The following is a 22,908-nucleotide window of genomic DNA, read 5'->3' as shown; positions in this document are numbered from 1 at the left end:
TCCTCCATTCCACCTCATCACTTAATTTCTAGTTTCTTTAACCTCATTATAGACCTTCATTCTCTTATGACTTTCACATTTTATGTGTCACAGTTAAAATCATATTTGCCCCTGCTTTGACCACATTATTGTATTTTCAGGCTCTGAGAATATATTCTCAGAGTCTGACTTACAAAATTTTGCCTAATTTTTTCCACATAAATGGGATGCTATGGTAAAACCACTTGCATACTTCTCTTATCCCATTCATCTTCCACTATGAATAATAGGTTTTGAGTTTTTAAAAATCATGCAGCATAATACAGTCCACATAGTACATGCTCAATAAATAACACATGCAATGCATGAGTGGAAAGCATGTTATAGATCACCTAGTCTGAGTCTCCTGTGTCATAGATGAGAAAACTGAGGCTTAGAGAAGTTTAGTGATTAATGATTATACATACTGGCAATTGGAGCTGTGTAAACTTGCTGCCTCAAATATAAACCTCTGACAAATGCTTCAAAAGATTGCATTTCTGGCCTCATTGAACCCGCTCACCTTGACCTGGTCTGTACTCTAACCTGGCTAAACATCCTTGTGTAGGTACTTTTCAGTCATTCATTTGTTTGTCTACTATTTAATAAATATTTTTATTTTATTTTTTTGCGGCACGCGGGCCTCCCGTTGCGGAGCACAGGCTCCAGACGCGCAGGCTCAGCAGCCATGGCCCACGGGCCCAGCCGCTCCGCGGCATGCGGGATGCCCCCGGACCGGGGCACGAACCCGCATCCCCTGCATCGGCAGGCGGACCCTCAATCACTGCGCCACCAGGGAAGCCCTTAATAAATATTTATTCACTGCCTTCTAACCACATTATACAATGATGAATATACATAATAAATACAGAATATGTCCTCTCTGCACTCAAGAAATTTGCAATCTACTGGAGGACACAGGCAATAATCTAGTAAATAAATACATAATGGCAAACAGAGTTAAGTGCTATGAAATACATAAAACTATGAAGCCATGAGGAGTGGTGGTTGGAAACTATAGGATGGTCAGGAAGTGCTGAGGAATGACATTTAAGCCAAGAACAAAAGGATCAGAAGAGAACTCAGTTTGCATTCCTTTTTGTCTTGGCTACAACCCTTGGTCAAAGCTATCACACATGCATGAAACAATTTCCAACCCACCATGCCACACTGTACTCTGCCCCTCACTGCGATTGTCATTTAAGATCCACTTTTTTCAAATAAAATCCCCTAATTAAGTCCATCCCATTATTAAGCCTCTGGTAGAGTTTCCCTTTTTCAAGTTCAAATTCTGGCCAACTCTCTTGCCCCTCCTGTAACTGCTTAAATGCTAAGAATATATTTCTATAGGTTATGTGACTAATTGTCAAACTCCCTGAGGAAGAGCCTATGATTTACTATTTATTCCAAACATCTGCTGAACAACTGAGCAGTCAAATACCCTGTAGGTAGAGTTTCCAAGAGTCTAAATCCTACATGCCATTGTAGCTTTTTTTTTTTTGCAAGAGCAATGATTTACTAAAACAAACAAAAAAAAACCTTAATATAATGTAAAGATCAGTGGTTATCACAAGTATTCATAAGTTGTTTCTTACTTCTAGGAGTAACTTTCATTTATTCATTTTGTCAAACATTCAGTGGCTGAATGACAAGCCCTGAGCTAGACACCACAAGAAAATGAAGATGAGTGAGACACAGCCCATTTCTAATCAGTTGCAATAAGCATATAAACCTAATTCTAGAAATATGTTGAGATTCTACAGAAGCATCAAGATAGGGAAAGGTAGGTCAGAGAAGACTTCACCAAGGTGAGCCTTGCGGGAGGAATAGCAGGTTCCAGCAGATAAACAAAAGAACATTGAGAACATAATTGAAGGCAACACCCTGCTAAACACTCTATGAAACAGCTCAAGTGGACATGACCTCTGGCCTCTGGAAACTTCACATCAAAGGAGAAAATGATGTAGGTTCAAATCCAGGACATAAGTTAAACAAATATGGCCATTTCAAATGAAAATGAGCAGTATGCTAGTGAAAGCGCAGGTGTTTTTGCATGGTCATAAGTGAAAAGGAAATTATAGGAGGATTTTTCCCAGCAGGAAATTACCGAAACATTTCAGGTGGTCATGGTAGCAGGTAGCCTTTCTGCAGGAAAAGGACTTACTTGTTTACTCAAATTAAAGAGCTAGTAGGGATTGGTTTAGTTTCATAACTGTGCCCATAAAGTATCTCTAATTACACTTTCAAAAACTGAGTGCCTGCTTAGTAATAATGAGACTTAGTATAAGAGGTTAAACTGAAATGCACCTTCCCAAGGAAACCTTTCCTCTCAAGCCTCCTGGACATTTTTCAAGTACAGGAGGCAAAAGAAACTCCACTAAGATCTATGAGTTTGTGCTTAAGTGGTCAGTATTTGTACCATTAATCAACAATATCTCTTTTGCTTTGATCTTTCCTTGACCATCTAATTTTATCTTATAGCTCTGTAATTTTTTAACATTTCATAACCATTTTCTTTAACTTTTCTAACTTCACTCCTTCATCCTGAGAAAAAATATTTGATTTGATTAATTTAGTGTGTCCAATACAGAAGAAAATTTCATGACATGACTGTAATTCCAGAAGGGTTCTTTCTGAAAAAAATCAATGGGAGAGTTTTATCAAGAAGAAAGGTTTCAATTTGCAGAATTTGTTGAATTTTGTTGACTATAAACATTACTCTCCGAGACATGACATATAAAGTCAAGTACACACCCAAAAAAGCTTATTAATACATTTAGGAAATAAATGTATGGGTTCAGGGAATAAAGAGTATTAGTTGGTAAAGCTGAGATTCTCAGATATAGTAATATTTCGTTATCTGGAGCTTATTCAGCAACCTCAGCTATTAGAAACACCATTACCAACCAGAAAGTGAGCAATACTGTTGCTAAGAATAAAACTTTTAGGACCCAAAATAGGAACCAGAGCTCATGCAGTTTACTCAGGCGCTCACCTTGAGCCTGTTTACACTTATTGTGGAGAACTCTAAAAACCTTAATTTTTCTTTCTACTGCTTAGCAAATTAGAAGTAAAATACAGGATAAATTGGAGAAAGCTACTGCTAAAGACAATGAGAAGTGATAATTAACATCCAGACAGGGAGAAAAAATAAGAAGATTACTTAAAGGGAAATAAAAATTCAAACCCCATCAGTCTCTGAGGCCTAAATACCTTATTAGTTCCTGGAGTGGGCATAATATAGTACACTTCATACTCTGTTGACTGAGAAAAATGCCGTGTATTTCAGATGCCTTTTAAATGACTTAATATTTATATTAGTATTGGGAGGGACGACTTCAGTTTTTAGCAACATTTGTATATGAAAAAATACCTCATTTAAAAACAAAAATGCTAGGTGAATGAAAGGTGACAGTATTAAATTATTACAAATGGCAGCCACTCCTGCTGACCTGTCTGTGCATGAGCATGTGCGTGACGGCTCTTTCTCAGTGTCTTTGGGATAACCTTCTGCTAGATATTCTACTTGTGTCTTTACCTGTCTCTTTCTCTCTTTCTAGCCGGAGACCACCCCCATCACCTACTCGTCCCACTATAATCCGTCCACTAGAATCCTCCCTGTTAGACTAAACGAAGTGTCTGGCATGGCAATTAATTACTAATGAATTATGCAAAAGCAAAATATTTGGTAACCGTTGCAGTAAATCATGAGTAGTCGCATGTGTGGATATCAGTCGGCAAGTAACCAGTTTTACTAATGCATTCATCACTCACCTTCATTGCTCATGATATGTCAAACTTTTGGGGTTTGACTCTTGAAAACTGCTGACTCTTTGAGGCTTTATATGTTGTATCAACCAAAGTAGATTGTATAGCAGCCCGCTACTTTGTGGACCATTGGCCTACCCTGGCATATATTTGGAATTGCTTTGACAACTTTCCCAGGTTACCTACCAGATAGCCCATTTAATATAATTCCTAAGAGATAAGAGATGGTGGGCTTAGACCTAAATGATACGTATTTATTTTTCCACATTCTGTTTTGACTGACGGAAATTATGTTGTCTATTATACATGTTTCCGCCTACGCCATGATTAGCTATTTAGATCCTTTCTCCTTCCTCTTTATTTCATAAAACTGCTAAGAAGTGATTTTTTAAAAGTTAGGATTCCTTAAAAATAAAACTTTTCCAGAAGCATGAGGTAGTTTGCAAAGGAAAAGTTAATGCATTGCTTGCTCTAGAGGGCTTCTCATGGCAATGTGTTTTGCTTCAAGCTAGAAGCATATTCAACAGTGAATTAAAGCTTGTTTTTTGGTAGTCAGTCAGTAAATTGGGCTACTTTCAGAGTTCAAGGAAGAAGCAAAATATCACATCTCTAGAAGTGTCTGTACAAATGTAATTTCTTTATTCACGTATATACTTAGCTCCTCACAAGTTACAGTGAAGGCTGATATGGAAAATATTTAATTTTTTATATTGATCTAATTTTAAGCATGGCTAATTATACTTCGACACTAATTCCAGTTGATTTAGTTAGTTAGTTAGTGCAAAAATATGTCTCCCTTTCCATGCTAATATGTAACTTCCTAATATAAAAATTTAGCCTACCTTTTAAACAGTTTAATGTAACTTTTTAATCGGTTCTAGGCTTTCTTAATAAATCCTGAGCCTTACTATGGGATAGCCATATTTAAAGAATGGGACCTGGAATGGAAAGAAAAGATGCCCTAGTTTGAGAGCAGAGCTCACATTCCTACAGTCGGACAACTTCAGAGTCTCTTTCCAGGTCATTCCAGAAAATAGTATTAAGACATCGAGATTTAAAGCAAATTGGCAAATTCTAACATTTCTAAAATTTATAAGAGCAGCTTAGCCTGAGGGTTAATAGTTCAGTCTTGAGGCTGACTTTTGGACTACCTAGAACTAGATGATTAGCATGTAGGAAACAGCCAGAAGCCAACCGGAATTTTGTCTGCTAACTGTTCCCAGACAGCAGACCAAGTATTCACTGCATAGTTGTGTCCCATGACACCATTTCATATTCTACAGAACTAAATCAGGTTTAACCAACTGAAATACCTCCCTTTGAAAGCAGCAAACGTGATTTGTATGTTAACTTTAATTTCCTGTGTAGTTTATACCCAAAGCAGACGCCCATAAAGTATGAAGTAAAACTTTTAACCATTATTAAAAAGAGACCTTGCCAAGTTGAATGGCATTGTTTTGAACTTATTCTAAAGGGTTAAAAGTAGTCCACTTAGGCAAAAATCAGAGAATACAAGATTTACAAAAAGGGCATTTCAACTTTTAAATTGCAAGTGATTGTATAAGAATGCCGCCCTAAATCACCACCCTAAATCTTCTCATATCTTTTTTTTTCTCATGGAAAAAAATTAACTCTTTGTGAATGGAACAGATGTGCAAAATACATACTGTATTTTTAAAATAGTGTTGCAGCTAAGTGGAAATAAGTTAAGTAAACATCCATAGTAAAATGAATAGTCTAAAGTGATATCTTTTCACAAAATTCCCTCTTTTTTAGGATCCCCTTTGCTCCTTCTTTTGAATTCTCTAAAATAGGCATCTAACAGATTATATACTTCAGGGTTTGGCTTTGTGCTGTATGTGGTTTTGCGTTTTGCTGTATTTCAAAAATTTCCTTTGGTTAAAGGAAAATGTTGTGGATAACCACTGACGTGTTCTTAGATCAGCACAAACCATGTCAAAGAAAACTGGGGATTTTTTTCCCAGGTTTCTTTGCACCGATTTTATGCATCATAAACAATGGCATTCGTCACCTTTGGCTTTTGCTCTCAGATTATCACCCCACAGTTTCACTGTCCCAATTGTCTCTTCTTGTGTGTACATTTTTGTTTTATTTTACTTCTAAGTTATTTCTAATAGAACCCAGCCTCCCCTGGAATTTCAGCAGTCATGTTGGAGAATATTTTCAGTTTACGGCAGTATTGTGTCATATGATTAGTATTAATCCCATTTCCCAAAGGGTTTGTATCCTGCTAAAAGGAGATGTCAATGTAAATGAAGTCAGAAGCCCTAGGATGTGCGGAGTGTGAAGTACAACGTTCATATTAGGCCTTAAGATGGGAATGTCGCTTAATGAGCTTTCTAAGTATTTCCCACACACTTCAGATCTTTTGTGTAACTTCATCCTGATTGCTCTGATGTTGTCTACACAACAGATGTAGCTCCATCATGTCTAGTATAATAAAACGTACAGTGTTTTTAGGATTTGGAAAAGTAAACTGTATATGTTTATTTGATGGGTAAATCTATTTTATTGTCACATGCTAATTCTTGCATGCTTATTGACTAACTGGAATAGCCATTTACTCAGTTGTGGACAGATGGTTGAAATAGTATTGATTTAGAACAGATATATTGAATTTCCAGAAATCATCTACCAAGATTACTCCTCTGAATATTGCTTTTAGCTGTGTTTTGTAACATAGAAGAGCAGTAGGGTCTGTTTAGTTAGCAAATTGCCTACTTGTTCAGATACAAACTCACTCTATTCCAAAACATTATAATAAAACCAAGTTCCTGTGATATAACTATAAGCCTTCTGACCTTAGAATTAAAGAGTAATCATATAGATTCATTTTATGACTTTTTAGAATAGACTGTAGCCATAATTCTCAAATATGAAACGGGACCTAATACCAGTATGTGATAAATGTTGATGTTTTCTGTGTACACACGTATTTTCTAAGCATGTGTCCCTATGTATACAGTATATACATAGTAAATTTGTGTAAGTACATGTATTTTGTGCCCCTGTGGGTAAGTAGCTTTAAAAATCACTTGTTAAAATGCCGTGAGCATGTGTGTGATTGTGTGTGTATTGTATATATATGTATATGTTTGGGTGTAAATATTTATACATGTGTGTATGTGTGGGTATGAATATATTTTTTAAACTGTGTTAATACAAGAGTTAGCTTTAGAGTATTTGCCATAATATGTGATAAAAGTGGTTCATTTCTCATAACATACACGAGGTGTACAAAATTTTCTCCAGATTACATTCATTCTGAGAGGCACAAGGCTCAGAACTTCCATGACAACATGGTAGAATAACATCTACAGGCATTTGCATCTAAATTCACAGCATTGCTATCGAAGAAGAAATTATCTTTGCCAATATAGCTAGCTCATAGTAAGTGTAAGATCTGGAAACCTACCTTTAAGGTCTCTGATTAGAATTATAAATTATTCTTAGATTGCTGAGGTGAATCTTAAAAAGCTGTTTGTCTACATAGTCATTTTCTTTCTCTACAGTAACTGTCAAAAAATAAAAATAGAGGGATACAGCAGTATAATACAAGTAGTGGATTTTCTGAGTAAGTTTGCTTAAAATGCAGGGAAGAAGTTATGTAACACCTCAGAGGCAGGTCATCCATCCACTTTTTCAGGTAAACATTTTTCATTTGTCAAACAATGTAATTATTTGAAATGGACAGGAATCTCCTTAACATTAAGAATAAAGCTTAAATAGTAGGTCTCTAAACTATGGAACTCGATGAAAGAAGATAATATTTGAGACTCAAGCCATGAGTTTTATATCATTTCACTAAGAGGACTGCAAGCTGTGAGCTCAGAGTTTAATGTGAATGAAGCTAGATGGTTTCTAAGAAACAGTTATTGGTTCACTAGATCCCTCATTCCTTTCTTAAAAGCTCAAATGTGTCTTCTAGAACCTTCAGTCATCCTGTCTAGTTGGTATGTTTAACATTACGTGGTGCTCTGTATGGTGAAATTTTAAGAGTATTTTGAAGCATATGTAGTATATGCATTGCTATTTGTATATACGTGTAAGAATGTATGTATGTATGAGAGCAAGAGAGAGGAAACTCAAGGAAGAGTCTCCTGTTTGTCTTAAGACCTGCTCATGCTGGTATATTGGTGAGACTTTTCACCTCTCTGGTCTGGGGTTTCACACATGGCTCAGCTCAAGGCTTCATTCCTTTTTAATTTTTACCCTCAAATTCCTTAATGTAATGTTTTTTAAATTACGATAAAATTACTCTGTCTAATCTCTTGCATTGTATGTTGCCAATTTGCTAAAAATGATTCCTTCCAATCAGAAATTCTACCATTACTTGATTTGTGTTTAATTTTACATGTACAGCCTTTGTTTTGCTTGCCTGTGTGTTTCTTTTCTCTCCCTTTTCTGAATCAAACTCCTCTTTTGCTTTTTTATATTAAGAAGCAGTGTACAGAAGCAAAATCTTGCCTTCTCTGTTGATTCTTTAATTAATTGGAGCCAGAGAACTTTCCCCTGTCTTCTTGGCACTTTCAGGCTTTCTTAATGCTGAGATATGGATGGACTCTATGAATGGAATTTTTGAAGCAAGTTCCTAAAGCTTGTATCATTCTTGAAGGTCATGTGTACCTATTGTGAAAATGTGAAGCTGTATTTCTGAACCTGAAATAAATGATAACATTTGAAGGACTCCCCCCTTCCTCATTCTTGTATATATTTGAGTCATGTCTATGCTTATCAGTAAGATCTGAGACTTGTAAATATTTGTAACTCTTTCGATCCTGTTGGTACCAACGTGGAGAACGATAGCATTTGGCATTACTGTCGTTAATTTGGGGAAGGATGAGATTTTTAAAGGGAGCAAATTGGACAAATCAAAGGCAGGAGAGTGGGAAACATTTTATTCCTGATTTGAAGTCATCGTTGTACTAAGTTAAAGAAGAACACAAACCTTAGGCAGCTGGAGGGTACAAAGTGACACTTGCCAAGAAGCACCGTGACATTTTGCTATTGAAAAGGAAGTGATCCCGAAAAGCTAGGAAACAAAGTTGAAGAATACTCTGCCCAAATGGTAGGTCTACAGAAGGCATTTCTAACAGAAAGTAATTAAGTTCCTGACCCATTGTTTATTCATTCGGCATTGAGAGGAGAAGTTACCCCTTTCAGTTTCCCCAATATTAAGAGAACAGAAGAGTGTTCACTCTTACACACGTCCTTATCCTGAGTTTCCAGAGAATAGAGAAAGATTCCTTGTTACAAGAGTTTTGATGATAGGTCCCTTATCAACATACATAGACTCAGATTGTGCCGTCTAAAAGCAGGAGACAAGAAGGGAGTGGGAGGGGAGAAATGTTGGTTTACTTTCCCTTTGTGTTCAGGGTATGCTCTTTGTGAAAAGATGAATTGGAAAGACTGTTGGGTTAATTCACACTTTCTGTTGTGATTTCTTTCTCATGTCTATACATCTTCCATGAGTGGAGCCATCAATGCCTTCAAAGGAAGCTTTTTAATGGAAGAAAGTCAGGATGCGAATCATTCTGTGCACTGTGCTGTGAGTGTGTGTCTTACCGCATGATTCTGTATTCAGAATAGTTCCTGGTAGAAATTACCAAAACCAAAGGACCTTATTGTAACTATCTGGCAAATTTCCATTTGTATTTTAAAAACAGTTCTGACATCAGTGTAAGTATCTACTCAATTAGTTTTCAAGATTCTTGTTTCTCAGCTGAAACCTTTAAATTTCGTACTGAAAGTACTAATTTCATCACACACCTGGCATTGCCACTTTTAAGGCCACTTCTTGGTGTTCTTTCACACTGAGGCAGACTGATACCTAGAGTACATGCAAGAGATGTTGGCTAAAACTACAACCTTAATTTGAAGTTTCCCAAAGTCCATTCCATGAGATTTTAATAAGTTTTACACAGACATACACCAAGGATTTCTTGATTGACTATACTTGGGAAATGATGACTAAAAATTAGATGTTTCTTTACTGGAAGACTCTATAGAAGCTTTAATATCAGATGGCAGGGCTAGTGTCTCCATGTTTCTCAGATTTATTTGACCATCAATGCTTTGTTCATAGAGCATCTCACAGGACTAGTGCTCTGAGGTACATGCCTTAGGAAACACTGCTTTAGTGGCTTTAGGCCAGAGGGGAAAGGCATTGAGTGAGATTGTCCCAGTACAGACTGTCACTAACACAAAGTTGGGTGATAAAATCAAATGTCATGGCAACTGGAGCTCCCAGCTTAGGACCATCCTCCTGGAGCTCTGATGCTTGGGGAGATCCAAGGAGGTAGGTCGCATAGGAACAGGGGGCATGAAAGCAGATAGAGACAGACATGCAATGAGTCCTAGGGGGGCATTGTGGAGGACTCAGATCACTTTCAATATTACCTTTTCTCTCTCACTTGCCAAAAAAAGAGCTCCTTTGAATTAATTACATTACCCCCATTGTATTCTTGTAAAGGGAGGGATCTAGGCTGACTTAAAAGTGAAGATCAGCAGAAAAGCATTGAGAAGAACGCTTATTCTTACTGCCTTTGTTGTCTCACTTTCCCAAGCCTTCAGGCTTACCAACTGCTCTGGGATATTAAGTTATCTGAGTGACGGGCAAAGAAAACAAGCAGGGAATGTTTTGTGAGATTGTAACAGAAAAGAAAAAAGTTATAAGGAAGACCTTCCCAGGGCTCTTGCCAGAGGAATGTCACCCTAGGAACAGCGTGCAGCACTGAGGTAGATCCGAGAGAATGTGGGTAATCCATCATTCTTCTTAATAATGGAGACTTTTATATATGAATTATGCCCATGTTCCACACACAGCTTTTCCTACCACCTTACCTTCCTGTTTCAGCCAAACGATTCTCCGAAGTTGTTTTTAAGAAAGCTTAAGGAGGTATAACCTGAAATTATAATCTTGAGTAGGTAGAATTTGCTTCTATGGTGAATGCTAGTATGATGAGCTTTAATATGTGTTAGCAACTCAGTATCCCAACGTAGTGTTCCAAACTCAATACTTCGAGTTTTGTGTTAGAAGTGGCAATGGTATAAGGTAACTTCGTAGCCCTTCATATAAAAAGCCCCAATATTTTCAGCACGTGACCTTCAAGCACTTCAGCACTGTGTTAAGTAGTATGGAAAATTCTGGAAAAGAAATAGTAAAAACCCAAACTGCCGAGATCCGTAATAGAAGTAACTCTGAGCCAGTGTATGGTGTCATCACCAACCATGCTTTTTTGGCAATGAGAGGAAAGTTAGATACAGGATGACTGAAGAGGGAAAGAAAAGAGCTAAGGGGATAGATGTCACTCTGCTGTTTGAAGCAAACATTCTAGCTGTCCATGAAATATATTCCAAGACATAAAGTTTCTGATCCTGTTTCTAGACTAGAACACCAAACTAGCTCAAACAGAAAAGTGTTTTGGCATATGCTGACAAAACGTCCCTTTAACACTGTGGACTTGCTGTTCAGTTTAATGGCTCACCTCCCCACCCTGCTGAGGTAATTAAAGTGTTCTAAAGCCCCTTCAGAACTCAAAAATAGTTTCGGTTTGCTGGGCAGTTGATAAATCTCATTGAGCCTGACAGGAATTTCATTACACTTTCTTCATGAAAACACCAGGGATAACCATTACCTGGATCTTGCAGACCCCCCCCCCCCCCACTCGCCCCCTGCAGTTGAAAGGTTACAGACCAATAACAAGTTCTTCATCATTTAAATGGATAGGAGGCCTCCTTAAGTTCAGCCAGCTTAAATTGGACCAAAGAAAAATTGGTCTTGGACTTTGGGGAAGGTAAGGTCGTTTTTTACTGCTGCTCAGAAATACCCCAGTCAGTATGGCTCCATTAACATCTCATAGAAGATGAAACAGAAGTTTGCTTTTGTTTTTGCTTTTGTTTTCTTGTAGACTTCATTGCACCACTCACTGAAGTGTTACAGAAGTAAGATGGAAGTGAGTATGTTGTTGAACACCTGGATGAGTAGCCAAAAAGGAGTCCCACAGGGAGTAGGGTACTGAACTAACCTGCCGTTCTATGGCTTGCTGTAATGTTGAGCTCATTACCAGTTGGGTTAGAAAGAGGAAATTAAATGTAGACTTCTGCTGGAAACCCGTGGGAAAGCTTCATTGGGCCTGCTGTTTTCCTACTTACAGAGCTGTCCATTGCCATGTAGCGTTTACCGTATCTTCCCTAGCAGCCCATCATCCAGAGAGAGGCTGCTGTCAAAACGAAGCAAAACTCTGGATCCTTCTTTCACCACCAGTGGGCCTGACAAGATGCAAGCCAGGCTAGGGATACGGAGAAAGAGCCAGCAAACCAAATTTCATTTGCCCTGGACCTGGTTCAGAATAAATAAGAACTTCAGTTGCACCTAACTCTAAGACAGAGGGAAACCTTACCCAAAAGCTTTGGGGTCACCATGGAACAGACATAGCCTCATAGTTTGCCTGGGCCTGGAAAGGCTATCACATCAGGATTTCACCTGAAGGAAATTCTTATTTACAAATCCTTTTCTCCAAGATCGACCCCAGTTATTTTCTGCATTGTGATTACATTGCTCATTTGATCCCTTGCCGCCTTCTACTTTCCCTCATCTTAAAGAAATCTCACATGTCATATTTCTATATCAACTCCCTCTCCCCCTATGGAGATTTCACAACATTTACTGAAATCTTTGGAAATAACCGAATGTCACAAAATCAGGGTTGGGAAACATACTCAAGTTATAAAGGTATGCGGCTCTTGTACTGTTCCCAGTTCTCCTGAATATGATTGCATGGATTTATCATTCCATGGTACAAAATAACAAGGTTTTGGAGTGGGCTCAAATGGCTCATACCTAGCACATGGCTGGAAGCCAGGAAACATCCTAGGAGCTGCTCACTATGCCATGTGATATTCTCTCATTTCCCCTGCATGTCTGCATCTGCATGTTTTCTGTCTGATTTGAGTTTGATTTTTGTGGGATATTTATGCATGCTGTTATTTGGATTTATTTTCTAATTTAAACATTGTTTTCTTCCTCTGCATCTGTGTTTTTCTTTTTCTTTTGTTTTATTTTGTTTTTTTGTTGTTTTGTTTTCACTAGGCGACCCCCTCCTGCAGTTCCCGGACGACCATCCTAACCCCCATCATTCATCTCCTTTTGTTTTCGACAATATGTCTATACTTGGTATTTAAAAGCCTTTCATTTGCACTATATGTCATATGTACATAAAAACTTTTATTTTTGATCCATGTCTATAATAAAAACAAAGTTTATTCTATATAAAAAATGAAATGTGTTCTGTTTCTTTTTCTAAAGAAGATCCGAGTTAAAATAGGAGTTTGTTTCAACTAAAACCACCGTAAGGTGAAAAATACATAATTTGACCTTTTAAGGTGCTTAAATTGAAAATGATTGATTTTAAGTTCTTAAAGCATTGTGATTTGGAATGCTATTTCGTGGAGAAAAATAATCTATCTTCAGTTGAAATGTCTGTCCAACAGAAGAGTGAAACAAGTAAAAATCCTGGGTGTCTAGAAAAGACACAGAGGACTGAATAATTTCACTCTGCCCCCAGGAATCCCATTAATAATTATGATTGCACCAAGAGCTTTTTTCTATTTTCATTATTTTTCTAGGAGATAAAATATGTATGACTATGGGAGAAATTGTTGGTCTGAAACACATCAATCTCATACTTTGGCAAATTCGGGGGAAAAACACATCATCTGAATAAAAGTACAAGACAAGGAAATGTTGCCACCTTGAGAAGATTCTTAATGATGTCAGTAAAATACTGGAAGAATAGAATCTTTATGAGTGTTCGGGAAAAGACAACTTTTTTTCTACTTTAATCCTCGAATGGTAATTCCAACAGTGAAATTCTAAGCTATCGTTAAAAACAAATCCCAAAGATTTATCCAAATAAAATGTTTATTATTAAGGTAATGTAGTCCATCCTGCCAAATATGTGATCTGAAGCCTCCCTAAAGGTTTGAGATTTAATTCAGAGTTTTCTTTTTGAAGATTTACTTGGTCTAAATTAAAATTTTAAAGGATCTCATCTTGGATGAGATCACTTCTGAATGTGCCTCACTTTAGCATATGAAGAAAAAAAAACTATAGGACAGGAAAGTAAAGTACTGTTGATCAGGACTTGGTGGTCCACTCACTTCCTGGCTGACTTAGACAAGCCCTGGCAAAGAGAGGCAGCGCCGGAGATGTAGGCAGGAACCTCAGTTCAACAATGGGGGACCCTCACTACCAATACCCTTTCTCTGGGCTGTAAAAATCTTTTTTAAGGACTATGTTCTCCTCCCCAAAATGGAAAAGCGGTTTATTTCTCAGGTGAAAACTTTCATATGGCACGTTACATTGGTGTGTACTTGCATCTCAAGTTCAGTGACTGCGAGTTAGAAGTGCTCGTGACTAAGGAAATTCAAAGGCGCCAAAGCTGGGGATCAACAGAAGCTCAAGTTTACCTGGAGGCGGCTGAATTGATGCAAAATACCACACAGCATGCAGTTTGTTGCCCTTCCCTTCACCTTCAGTCCAGGCGTTTAATTCCTTTTAATCAGTATTCTTATCGGGTAGCTTTCTCATCTGATAGCATGCTCATCCCAACAGACCCGGTTTTCCTGGATTATATCACACCATCTCCGCAAACACAAAACAGAGGTTGTCAACAGGAAGGTTTTTGCCAATTATCTTTTTTAAGTGTTTGGTACTTTTCCACTTTGTCTTAACCTTGAACTTATTTTTATGCGCAGTGTTACACCATTTAGATGTTTAAACCTTAGACTGACCTGATGACCATGAGAACGTAAGGCTCGAGTCATGGCAGAATGAAATGATTCCCTGGCGATCTTACTCGGTCTCCTCAACAACTAGGTATGGCCCCTTCCTCACATTCGATAGGCGAGAAGAAAGGGGGCCTCCTCTTCGAATGGGAGGGGGAAGGAAGCAGCCTGGAGTAAAATTAAACTATGCTGAGGTTTGTTCATATTTACCGCTCATCGTGTTTCTGTGTTTCATAACATCCCCTTCCTCAGCTCTCCCACCTCCACCCTCAATATTGGATAGAGAACTGAAGAAGTATAGTTGAACTGTACTGACTCAGGATCTTCGGGAGAAACAAACCATTATATCTTTAGTAAACAATATTTCTTAAGTATTCTCATCCCTTTATTCATCAAACATTTCTTGAATTCATAAGAATGTCCTAGTTACTGGGAACACTAGAGAAGAAACAGGATAAAAGTAGCTGACAAAATACCTAAATAAGCAATTCCAATATAAGCTATGACAGGAGAAAATTTGGGTCCTTTTTTCCAGGGAGAACTGTTACCGACTTCCATGCTGAAGCAGTTATTTGAGTCCTAGAACCAGATTATCTGCTTGACCCAAAGCCTGCTAACATTCCAGAATGTGGTGATTTTGACCTCTGACAAAGAAGGGAACAATAGAGCTCATTTCAGCCAATCAGAAACCAAACTTTTCATTTCTAGTGGAATAGTATAAGACTCTGAATCACATAAGTGTTGGTTGAGAAAGACATAGTGCTATTGAAAGTGAAGTAGTCTGTTAACTTTGCTTTGGCTTCTAACAAAAGGGTTTTTGATTTGGAAGATACCCTGTAGCAGTCTCCCACTGGATGCAGTGAAGGGAATGAGAATCCCCGAGTCTCCAGCTAGAAACACCCAGGACACCTAGGAGATGGAGAAAAGAGAACTAAAGGTAGGAAAAAATAAACAAAACGACCCATGCTTTCCTTGGGGAGTTCCACTGTTAAATAAATGTCTGTAAGCCTTGGGAGCCACATATACAGTGAAGGGTGTTTCAACAAACATCCTAGAAGTTGAAACCCAAGAGTAGATAAGGAAATAACCTCAGCTGTTCATGTACAAACATGGATACCTTCGGTGGGTTCAGATCCTGTACCCTTCAGTACTCTTTATCCCAGAGTTTGAAAAAGACTGTACTTGCCAATGTCTGTTTTATAACTCAGCACTAAGTATGATTCTTTAAAAAAAACTCAGAAAATGGATGTTGCAATCTTTAGTCCAGTTCCATGAGATTCACAGTCTTCACAGCTGTAAGTCCATCTTAAAGACATGAACCTCATCCACAGAAAGAAAAGATTGCTGAAAAAGAAAAAAAACTTCTATACCCTTTATAATACTACAGAGTTTATATCTGAATAAATCAAATGGAGCTTATGCTACCATACCACTGTATGTCCCCCCAGACATACCAGCTGCCTCCACTACCATCATATATACCTATTTTTGTTTGTTTGTTTAATACTACAAGTTTCTATCGAATTGCAATACTGTCAACATTTAAGATCGGACGGCAGGTTGTTGGATGAGTCAAGACTATAAACTGCTACTCTCGAAGTGTTCTTAATCTAATCACATTTTGCAATACTTTATATCAGGTTTTGATTCTCACTGCAGTTCACGTCTTCAGTGATCCTCTTGAACACGAGCCATGAGCAGGCAGAGAATAAAGAAAGCCTTAGCCTGTGGCCCCCAGGAGCCAAAGAGACTTAAGGATCCTCAAGACAGTAACAGAGAAGTCACTGAAGTGGGTCTTCCGTCTCAAAACAGCTGCGAACAGACTAACAGAGGATATTTTTGAAGCTCCATATAACACAGTGGAAAAACTAGCCTTTCAGATTCTTTGTTTTTGTTTTTGTTTTTTAGTCTTTTGGATTATTAAGGGCTAGCTTTTCTTCCCCCAGCCCTCCTCTCTGTGGCTGTATTTCAGTTAGAGCCAAGGAGATACTTACCTCTGCCTGCTGCTTTTTTCTCTTTTAAAGACAAAAATACTCTCAGCCTCATACGCAATAGCTGCCTGGGGCCTAAAGGTCTGTTTATTCTGCAATTTAGAAAGAGTGGGAGGCCCACGGTGTTCTCACCGACCAGAGTCCAAATGTTCCTTGGGCCCCGCACAAGGCCACGGGGCCGTCCTGGAGCGTGAGCCGTGTGCCAGCGGAGCTTGGGAAAGCAGAAGCAACTCCTCAAGCCAGCTCTCTCAGGGGCCCGAGGGGACAGTATCCCTCGACCTCAGCGCTGGTAAAATCAATGTGCTCCAACCCCCCAGCAAAAGTATGGTCAAGAGATTGGAGAGCTAGTCTGTTTAGGGCACAAGACCTCACTCAGGCTGATCCTGGGTGTCATTTGAAACCCAGATGCCAATTGGCACCGGACGGTGACAGAAAAGGCCATTTGCCTTTCTAAGCCCCTTCCTCTGGCACTCTTAGCCCTGCGGCACCTGACGGCGCGAGGAGGCACCAGTACCGTGGAGTTGCCAGGCCCCAGGTGCCGAGCAAATGTTGGGCTGTTGGGAAACAGAACTACCTTATCGCTGGGGAGTCCTCCTGTTAATCACAGTAATAGATCTGGGAAGAAAATGGTGTTTTGATTTGGCTGGTGATTGCCACTGTTCCCAAGGTAAACAAGCCAACATTAATTGCCAACCTGTGAGTTGTAAAAGAAGAGAGACACCAAAAGCAGTGGCATGGTCTAAGCTAGCTCACTCCTACAGAACTTCAGCTGTTTCTACTCTGCCTCTTGCCTGCAGCTGAGCTCGCCAGAGCCCTCTCAGTGGTCAGAGGAGCATCCCTCCTTAGGCCTGATGGTTCCCAGGACCTTGGTCAAACCCTGGCTCTCACTTCAGCTCTGATCACTTTCCCCAGAATCCAACTTTCTAGAACACTACAAATGGCCCTGCCCCACTGTTGGAAGTTGGCATGGTTCTCGGGAAATTAGTCATTAGCCCCACAAGGCTCTTGTCAATATGTCCATTACTCAGAGAATCAGCACATGAATTCCATCAGGGAACAATAAAGAACATGTTCGTGATGACATGAGGATGCCTGCACACTAAGACCACACCTCCTCTGAGGTAAAAAGGAGGCCCCCAGAAATCTCCCCAGCCCTACCCACCAACACTCATATTCTCATCATCTGCCTTGAACCCGCCGGGACTTACATAGCTCTTTCTCCCAGCCTAGGTCAGTCTGCCAAAAAGCCCTAGACTGCTGAGTCGCTGTCCTGTATGGAGATTGGAGTACATATCTATTCCATGCTTTTCTCCCCCCCTCTCCAACTTCTGAAACCTTTACCCTGTACCCTCTATAATTCGCTGCCCATGATCAGTAAACTTCCCCTAAATCTTCAACCTGTCCTCTGGATGTGTCCGTCACCTTCTTTCTCTAACAGGACAGCTCTAAGCGTACTGCTTTCCGGCAGCCTTCTCCAAAGGGGGTGCTTGTCTCCCACAGCCCTTGTACTGCTGAGCCTCATGTGGGGTAGGTATCCTTGTTTCTCATTTTTGCTTTCAGACCATTCATCCTTCCTCCTCCATAAAACCTTCAGCTTTGAACCTCATGCACCAGATTATAGCACATACCCCTCATTGTTGCACTTATCTACCAATCTCCAGTTCATTCTCTCTTATTTCTTGATGATTTTAGCTCCTGTTTCCCTGTCATTCTTTCCAGTACCACTCTTGTCTTAATTCTTGGGGATTTCTACCTAAGTGTAGGTATTCCTTCCAACACCGCCCCCCATCTAACTTCTCATTTCCTTGGACTTCACTCCTCCAGTGACGTTGCCCTCCACCCTACCTCAGCTGCTCACTCCCAAAGTCATAACCTTGTCTTTATCTATTCTCTGACGTTTACTTCCTGTCTTTCAAACCCCTTGGACCTCCAATCCATTGACCTTTGCCCTGTCCCTCACCTCCCTGTCCTTCACCCTTCTTGCGGTTCACTCTCCTTCTTACCTAACTTAAATTCCACGGTCAACCATTATAATCAGGTCCATGCATAGCTACCGTTCTCCCTTGCCCTTCTCTCAATCTGATTAATCACCACCCTGGGTAAATTCAATTCTCCGTCTACTCTAGTTTGCACTCATGTAGCTGTACATGGTTAGGAAAATGCACACACAACCCACACACAACCAAGCTTCACTTTAAATTCATGACTACCATTCTCAAGAGAGCCCTTACTACTGCTGGGCAATTATACTAGGCATCCCTAGTTCATTCACTCTCCCAATGTCCTGAACTGTTTCATACCTCCTCACTTCATCACTTCCCCCTTACTCTCACATCTCAGCTGATTCTTTGCCTCCTACTTCCCTGAGAAAATTGAAGCAATCAGAAAAGAATTTCCAAAGATTCCCATCACCTGATTTATCCACTAACCATCTACCCACTTACCAGCATCTGTATCTATATTCTCTGCCTTCCCACTATGTTACCATAGATCAACTATCCCTTCCCATCCTAAAGCCAGTCCCTCCACTTGTGCAATAGATTCCATCACCTCTCACCTGCCCAAGAATATTGCCCCAGCAATTAATTCTTCCCTTTCTCACATCAAATATTACTTTCTACTGTTTCATTTCCATCAGTATACAAACATGCTGTCATTTCTCCTATCTTAAAAATAAAAAGGTTTCTTGCCCTCACCTCCCCTTTCAGTTTCTGTCCTATTTCCTGTTTCCCCTTTGACGTAAAACTTCCAGAGAGTTGCCTGTACTTGCTGCTCCAATTTCTCTTCTCTTATTCTCTCTTAAATCCACTTCATATAGTTTTTATTCCCACAACTCCACAAAAAAAATGTTCTTTAAGGGACACCAATCACCTCCTCCTTGCTAAATCCGATGGTCAATGCTCAGTCCTTGCTTTCTTTTCTTTTTTCTTTTTTTTTGCAGTACGCGGGCCTCTCACTGTTGTGGCCTCCCCCGTTGCAGAGCACAGGCTCCGGACGCGCAGGCTCAGCGGCCATGGCTCACGGGCCCAGCTGCTCCGCGGCACATGGGATCTTCCCAGACCAGGGCACGAACCCGTGTCCCCTGCATCGGCAGGCGGACTCTCAACCACTGCGCCACCAGGGAAGCCCAAGCCATCAGTTTTGACTGAACTTCAGCTGTCAGGCTAAGTAGAGGATCACATAGTACTATTGCAGTATTGGGTTGCTTTCTTGATTTTTCAGATTTTGATCTGATTACAGTTGATCACCCCTTCTTCCTTGAGTCATCTGCACTCGGTTTCCAGGACTCTAAACTCTTGATTTTCCTCCTGTCTCAGTGGTTGTGCTTTCCAAATCTTTTTGCTTATTCTTCTCTCCAACCTTTTACTTTGGATTTCTTAGTCCTCTGTATATATAAACTTCCTTGGTGATGTCATCGAGTCACATAGCATTCAATGCCATTCATATACCAACAAGTCTTAAATTTATATCTCAATCCCATACATTGCTCCTAAAACCCAAACTCATATCTCCAACTCCCTACTCAACATTTCAGTTTGGATGTCTACATTTCATACCCTACATGCCCCAAACTGAATTCCCAATCCTCCTCCCCCAAATCTTTATCCATATCCCCTTGGCCCCCAACTCAATTGATGGCACCTCCATCTTTCAATTTGTTCAGGCCAAAAACCGTAAGAGTCACTTACGATTCTTCTCTTGCATCCATACCCTACATCTAATATGTCAGGAAGACCTTGACTCTACTTTCAAGTTATATCTAGAATGTGACTATTTTTCACCACTTCTCCGCTATCACTCTGCTCTGAGGCACTGTCATCCCCTGCTTGGATTAATATCAGAGCCTCCTAATGCTTATTTCTGCTCTACTTTTCCCCACAGCAACCAGAATGAGCCCGTTAAAATTTATGTCAGATCATGTCCCTCTTTTTCTCCAAGACCCTCCAGTGTTTCCCATCTCAGAGTAAAAGCCAGAGTCCTTTTAATAGCCTACAATGTCTAGGTGACCCGGCCTCCCACTTTCCCTCTCTGGCCTCCTCTTCTGCTCTCCTTTATCACCCCACCTTGGCCACTCCTGGCTATTCCCCAAACATGCCATGCAGTCTTCTGCCAGGGCCTTTGCAGCAGCTCTTCCCTCGGCCTGGAACTCCCTTCCCCTGAGAATCTGAATAATTCCCTCACCTCCTTCCAATCTTTGGTTAAATGTTACCTTTTCCATAAGACCTACCCTGACCCCCTTACTGAATACCATTGCTATTTTTTTTCTTCTTTTTTCAATAGCATTTGTTACCTTCTGCTTATGTTTATTGTCTCTCTCCTCCTGCTAGAATGTAAGCTCCATCAGGTCAAGGGAGTTTGTCCCTTTTACTCGTAGGTGTATCTCAAGCACGGAGGACAAACAGTATCTGTCATGTAGTTAATGTTCAGTAAGTATCTGTTGAATGAATAAATTTCTGAGGCTAAACATCATAAAATGCAAATGGTAGAAGTGAGTAGAGGTGGTCCTAGGTGGACAATACATTTTTTAATAAATAGATGTTGGAGGAAGAGAATAAGGGATAAAGGGGATGATGAGGGGCTTGCTAAAGCATTAAAAGCGACTGCCTACCAGTTAGCCTTTAGCCCTAGGTGCAATTCAAGACACATTGAATTTCATTGTAAAAGGGAACATCAATAACTTCCACAAGATGGCACTGTGTCCAGTCCTGTTTTCCCGCATTCGAAGGGTTTGAAATATTGTAAAATTGTGTGACTGATGCCCTCTGCTGGCTTGTTTTTGTTTTTCTGGACCTTGAGCCTTTGGCTTAAAGATGTAAACGATGGCTCCATATGCTTCCTTGAACATGCTCAGTGTGATTCTTACATCCATAATTTAAGCCAGCTGGCCAAAAGCACACTCAAAAGTTTATAGTACTGACACAGCATACAGGCGTAACACTGATACCGATTTGATTGCCACACAGAACCACTGTGGTGTGGTGACACTCAGATCCCTGCGACGCATTCTAGTCACATGCCAGTCATGCATCACGCCAAAATATCAAGCACACGTGCTGCCTTGCGGCTCTACCTGTCCTTCATCCTTCCATCTCAACTACAATCCCTGGTACCATTTTGGAAAGATGGGCAACACTGCCTTCCGATTCCTCCCTCCTTGCTCTCAATTGCCACCACCACCCTCCAGCCTTCCTTATAACTTAGGGTGACAAGAAACAGAGCTGGGAGGAAGGGGTACATCTTCTTATACAGGCAAGTATTTGACAAGTTGGGATTTTAATTCCAAAGCTACCCTAACCCTCTCCCCTTCCCTGCCCTCCCCGAGCTACCCACATACACACACTGTAATACTCTCTGGAAATTTAGATCATTAATATCCTATTTGTACCCTTTCAGTGTGGTTTAAATTTAAAAGACTGACTGGATTACTATATTTAAGTGATAGGTAACTTTCCCAAGAACTGTCACATTAGGTCATACCGATTGTTAAGTAGGCCTGCATCCCTATGCCAGCAGCAACCCAGAGAAGCATGCCATAAGTGAGCCTCATCATCCTTCAGGTAGCAACACCTAAAGGCTTGGGATTTCTTAACATTTATTTGTTTGTTTGTTTGGTTGTGCTGGGTCTTAGTTGTGGCATGTAGGCTTCTCTCTAGTTGTGGCACGTGGACTCTAAAGCACGCAGGCTTAGTTGCCCCTCAGCATGTGGGATCTTAGCTCCAAGACCAGGGATCGAACCCACATCCCCTGCATTGGAAGGCGGATTCTTAACCACTGGACCACGAGGGAAGTCCCTTAACACTTTCTTACAAGACAGTTATGGCTTTTTTATGTGAGTTTTTTCCCAAAACTTTTTGGAACCCATTTATATCCCTGGCTTGTGAAACTTCTTAGACTTACATGTAGACAGTGCATAAAATTATTTTTTCATTTGTCTTAAATTTGCTCTGTTCAAATTTCAAAGGGTGTCTCCTCCTATAAGTCATGATTTGGTAGGCAAATAACATCCACTTTCACCCTTATAGTTTTATAGAAATGACTGTATCTCTTTCGAGGCTTCCTTCCAGGCTGTGGTGTTCTATTCTCTAATCCGTTTTCATAGGCCAGCTTCCTTTCCCTCTGATTCCTACCATTTTGGTTATTGCAGTTATCCTTCTGTGATCTAATTCCACTGTAGCCTGGTTGTGAGGCAACCAATTCTGTACAAAGAATTCCAAACACAAAAGCACTGGATTCTATTCTCAGTAACCTTCTAGATAATGCCCAGAATTCTGAACCAATGTCCTTCAGGTACTACACATGGAACACCTTAGCTTGGGTGTAC

General features: G+C 40.0%; 1 protein-coding gene across 5 annotated transcripts in view; it reads left to right on the top strand.

The window, feature by feature from the left end:
* The window catches only part of DNM3 (dynamin 3), a 571,656-nt gene extending 558,605 nt beyond the window's left edge, over window positions 1-13,051 (top strand). For 3 of the 5 annotated variants that reach the window (XM_027086315.1, XM_027086314.1, XM_027086313.1), the window contains one exon: window positions 3,579-8,493. In XM_027086315.1, the coding sequence (XP_026942116.1) occupies window positions 3,579-3,648 (70 nt within the window). In that variant the 3' untranslated portion in view covers window positions 3,649-8,493. Of the gene's footprint in view, window positions 1-3,578; window positions 8,494-12,898 lie in introns of those variants that run through there. The other 2 variants (XM_027086312.1, XM_027086311.1) reach the window with 1 other exon arrangement.
* The last annotated feature ends 9,857 nt before the right edge of the window (window positions 13,052-22,908 follow it).

The sequence above is a fragment of the Aethalodelphis obliquidens genome, unplaced genomic scaffold (genome assembly GCF_003676395.1).
Source record: "Aethalodelphis obliquidens isolate GAN/ISIS:26980383/991018 unplaced genomic scaffold, ASM367639v1 scaffold55, whole genome shotgun sequence".
In the NCBI taxonomy this organism is placed as follows: Eukaryota; Metazoa; Chordata; class Mammalia; order Artiodactyla; family Delphinidae; genus Aethalodelphis; species Aethalodelphis obliquidens.
Note: the sequence above shows the minus strand (reverse complement) of the source record. Positions and strands in the feature narration are given on the sequence as shown.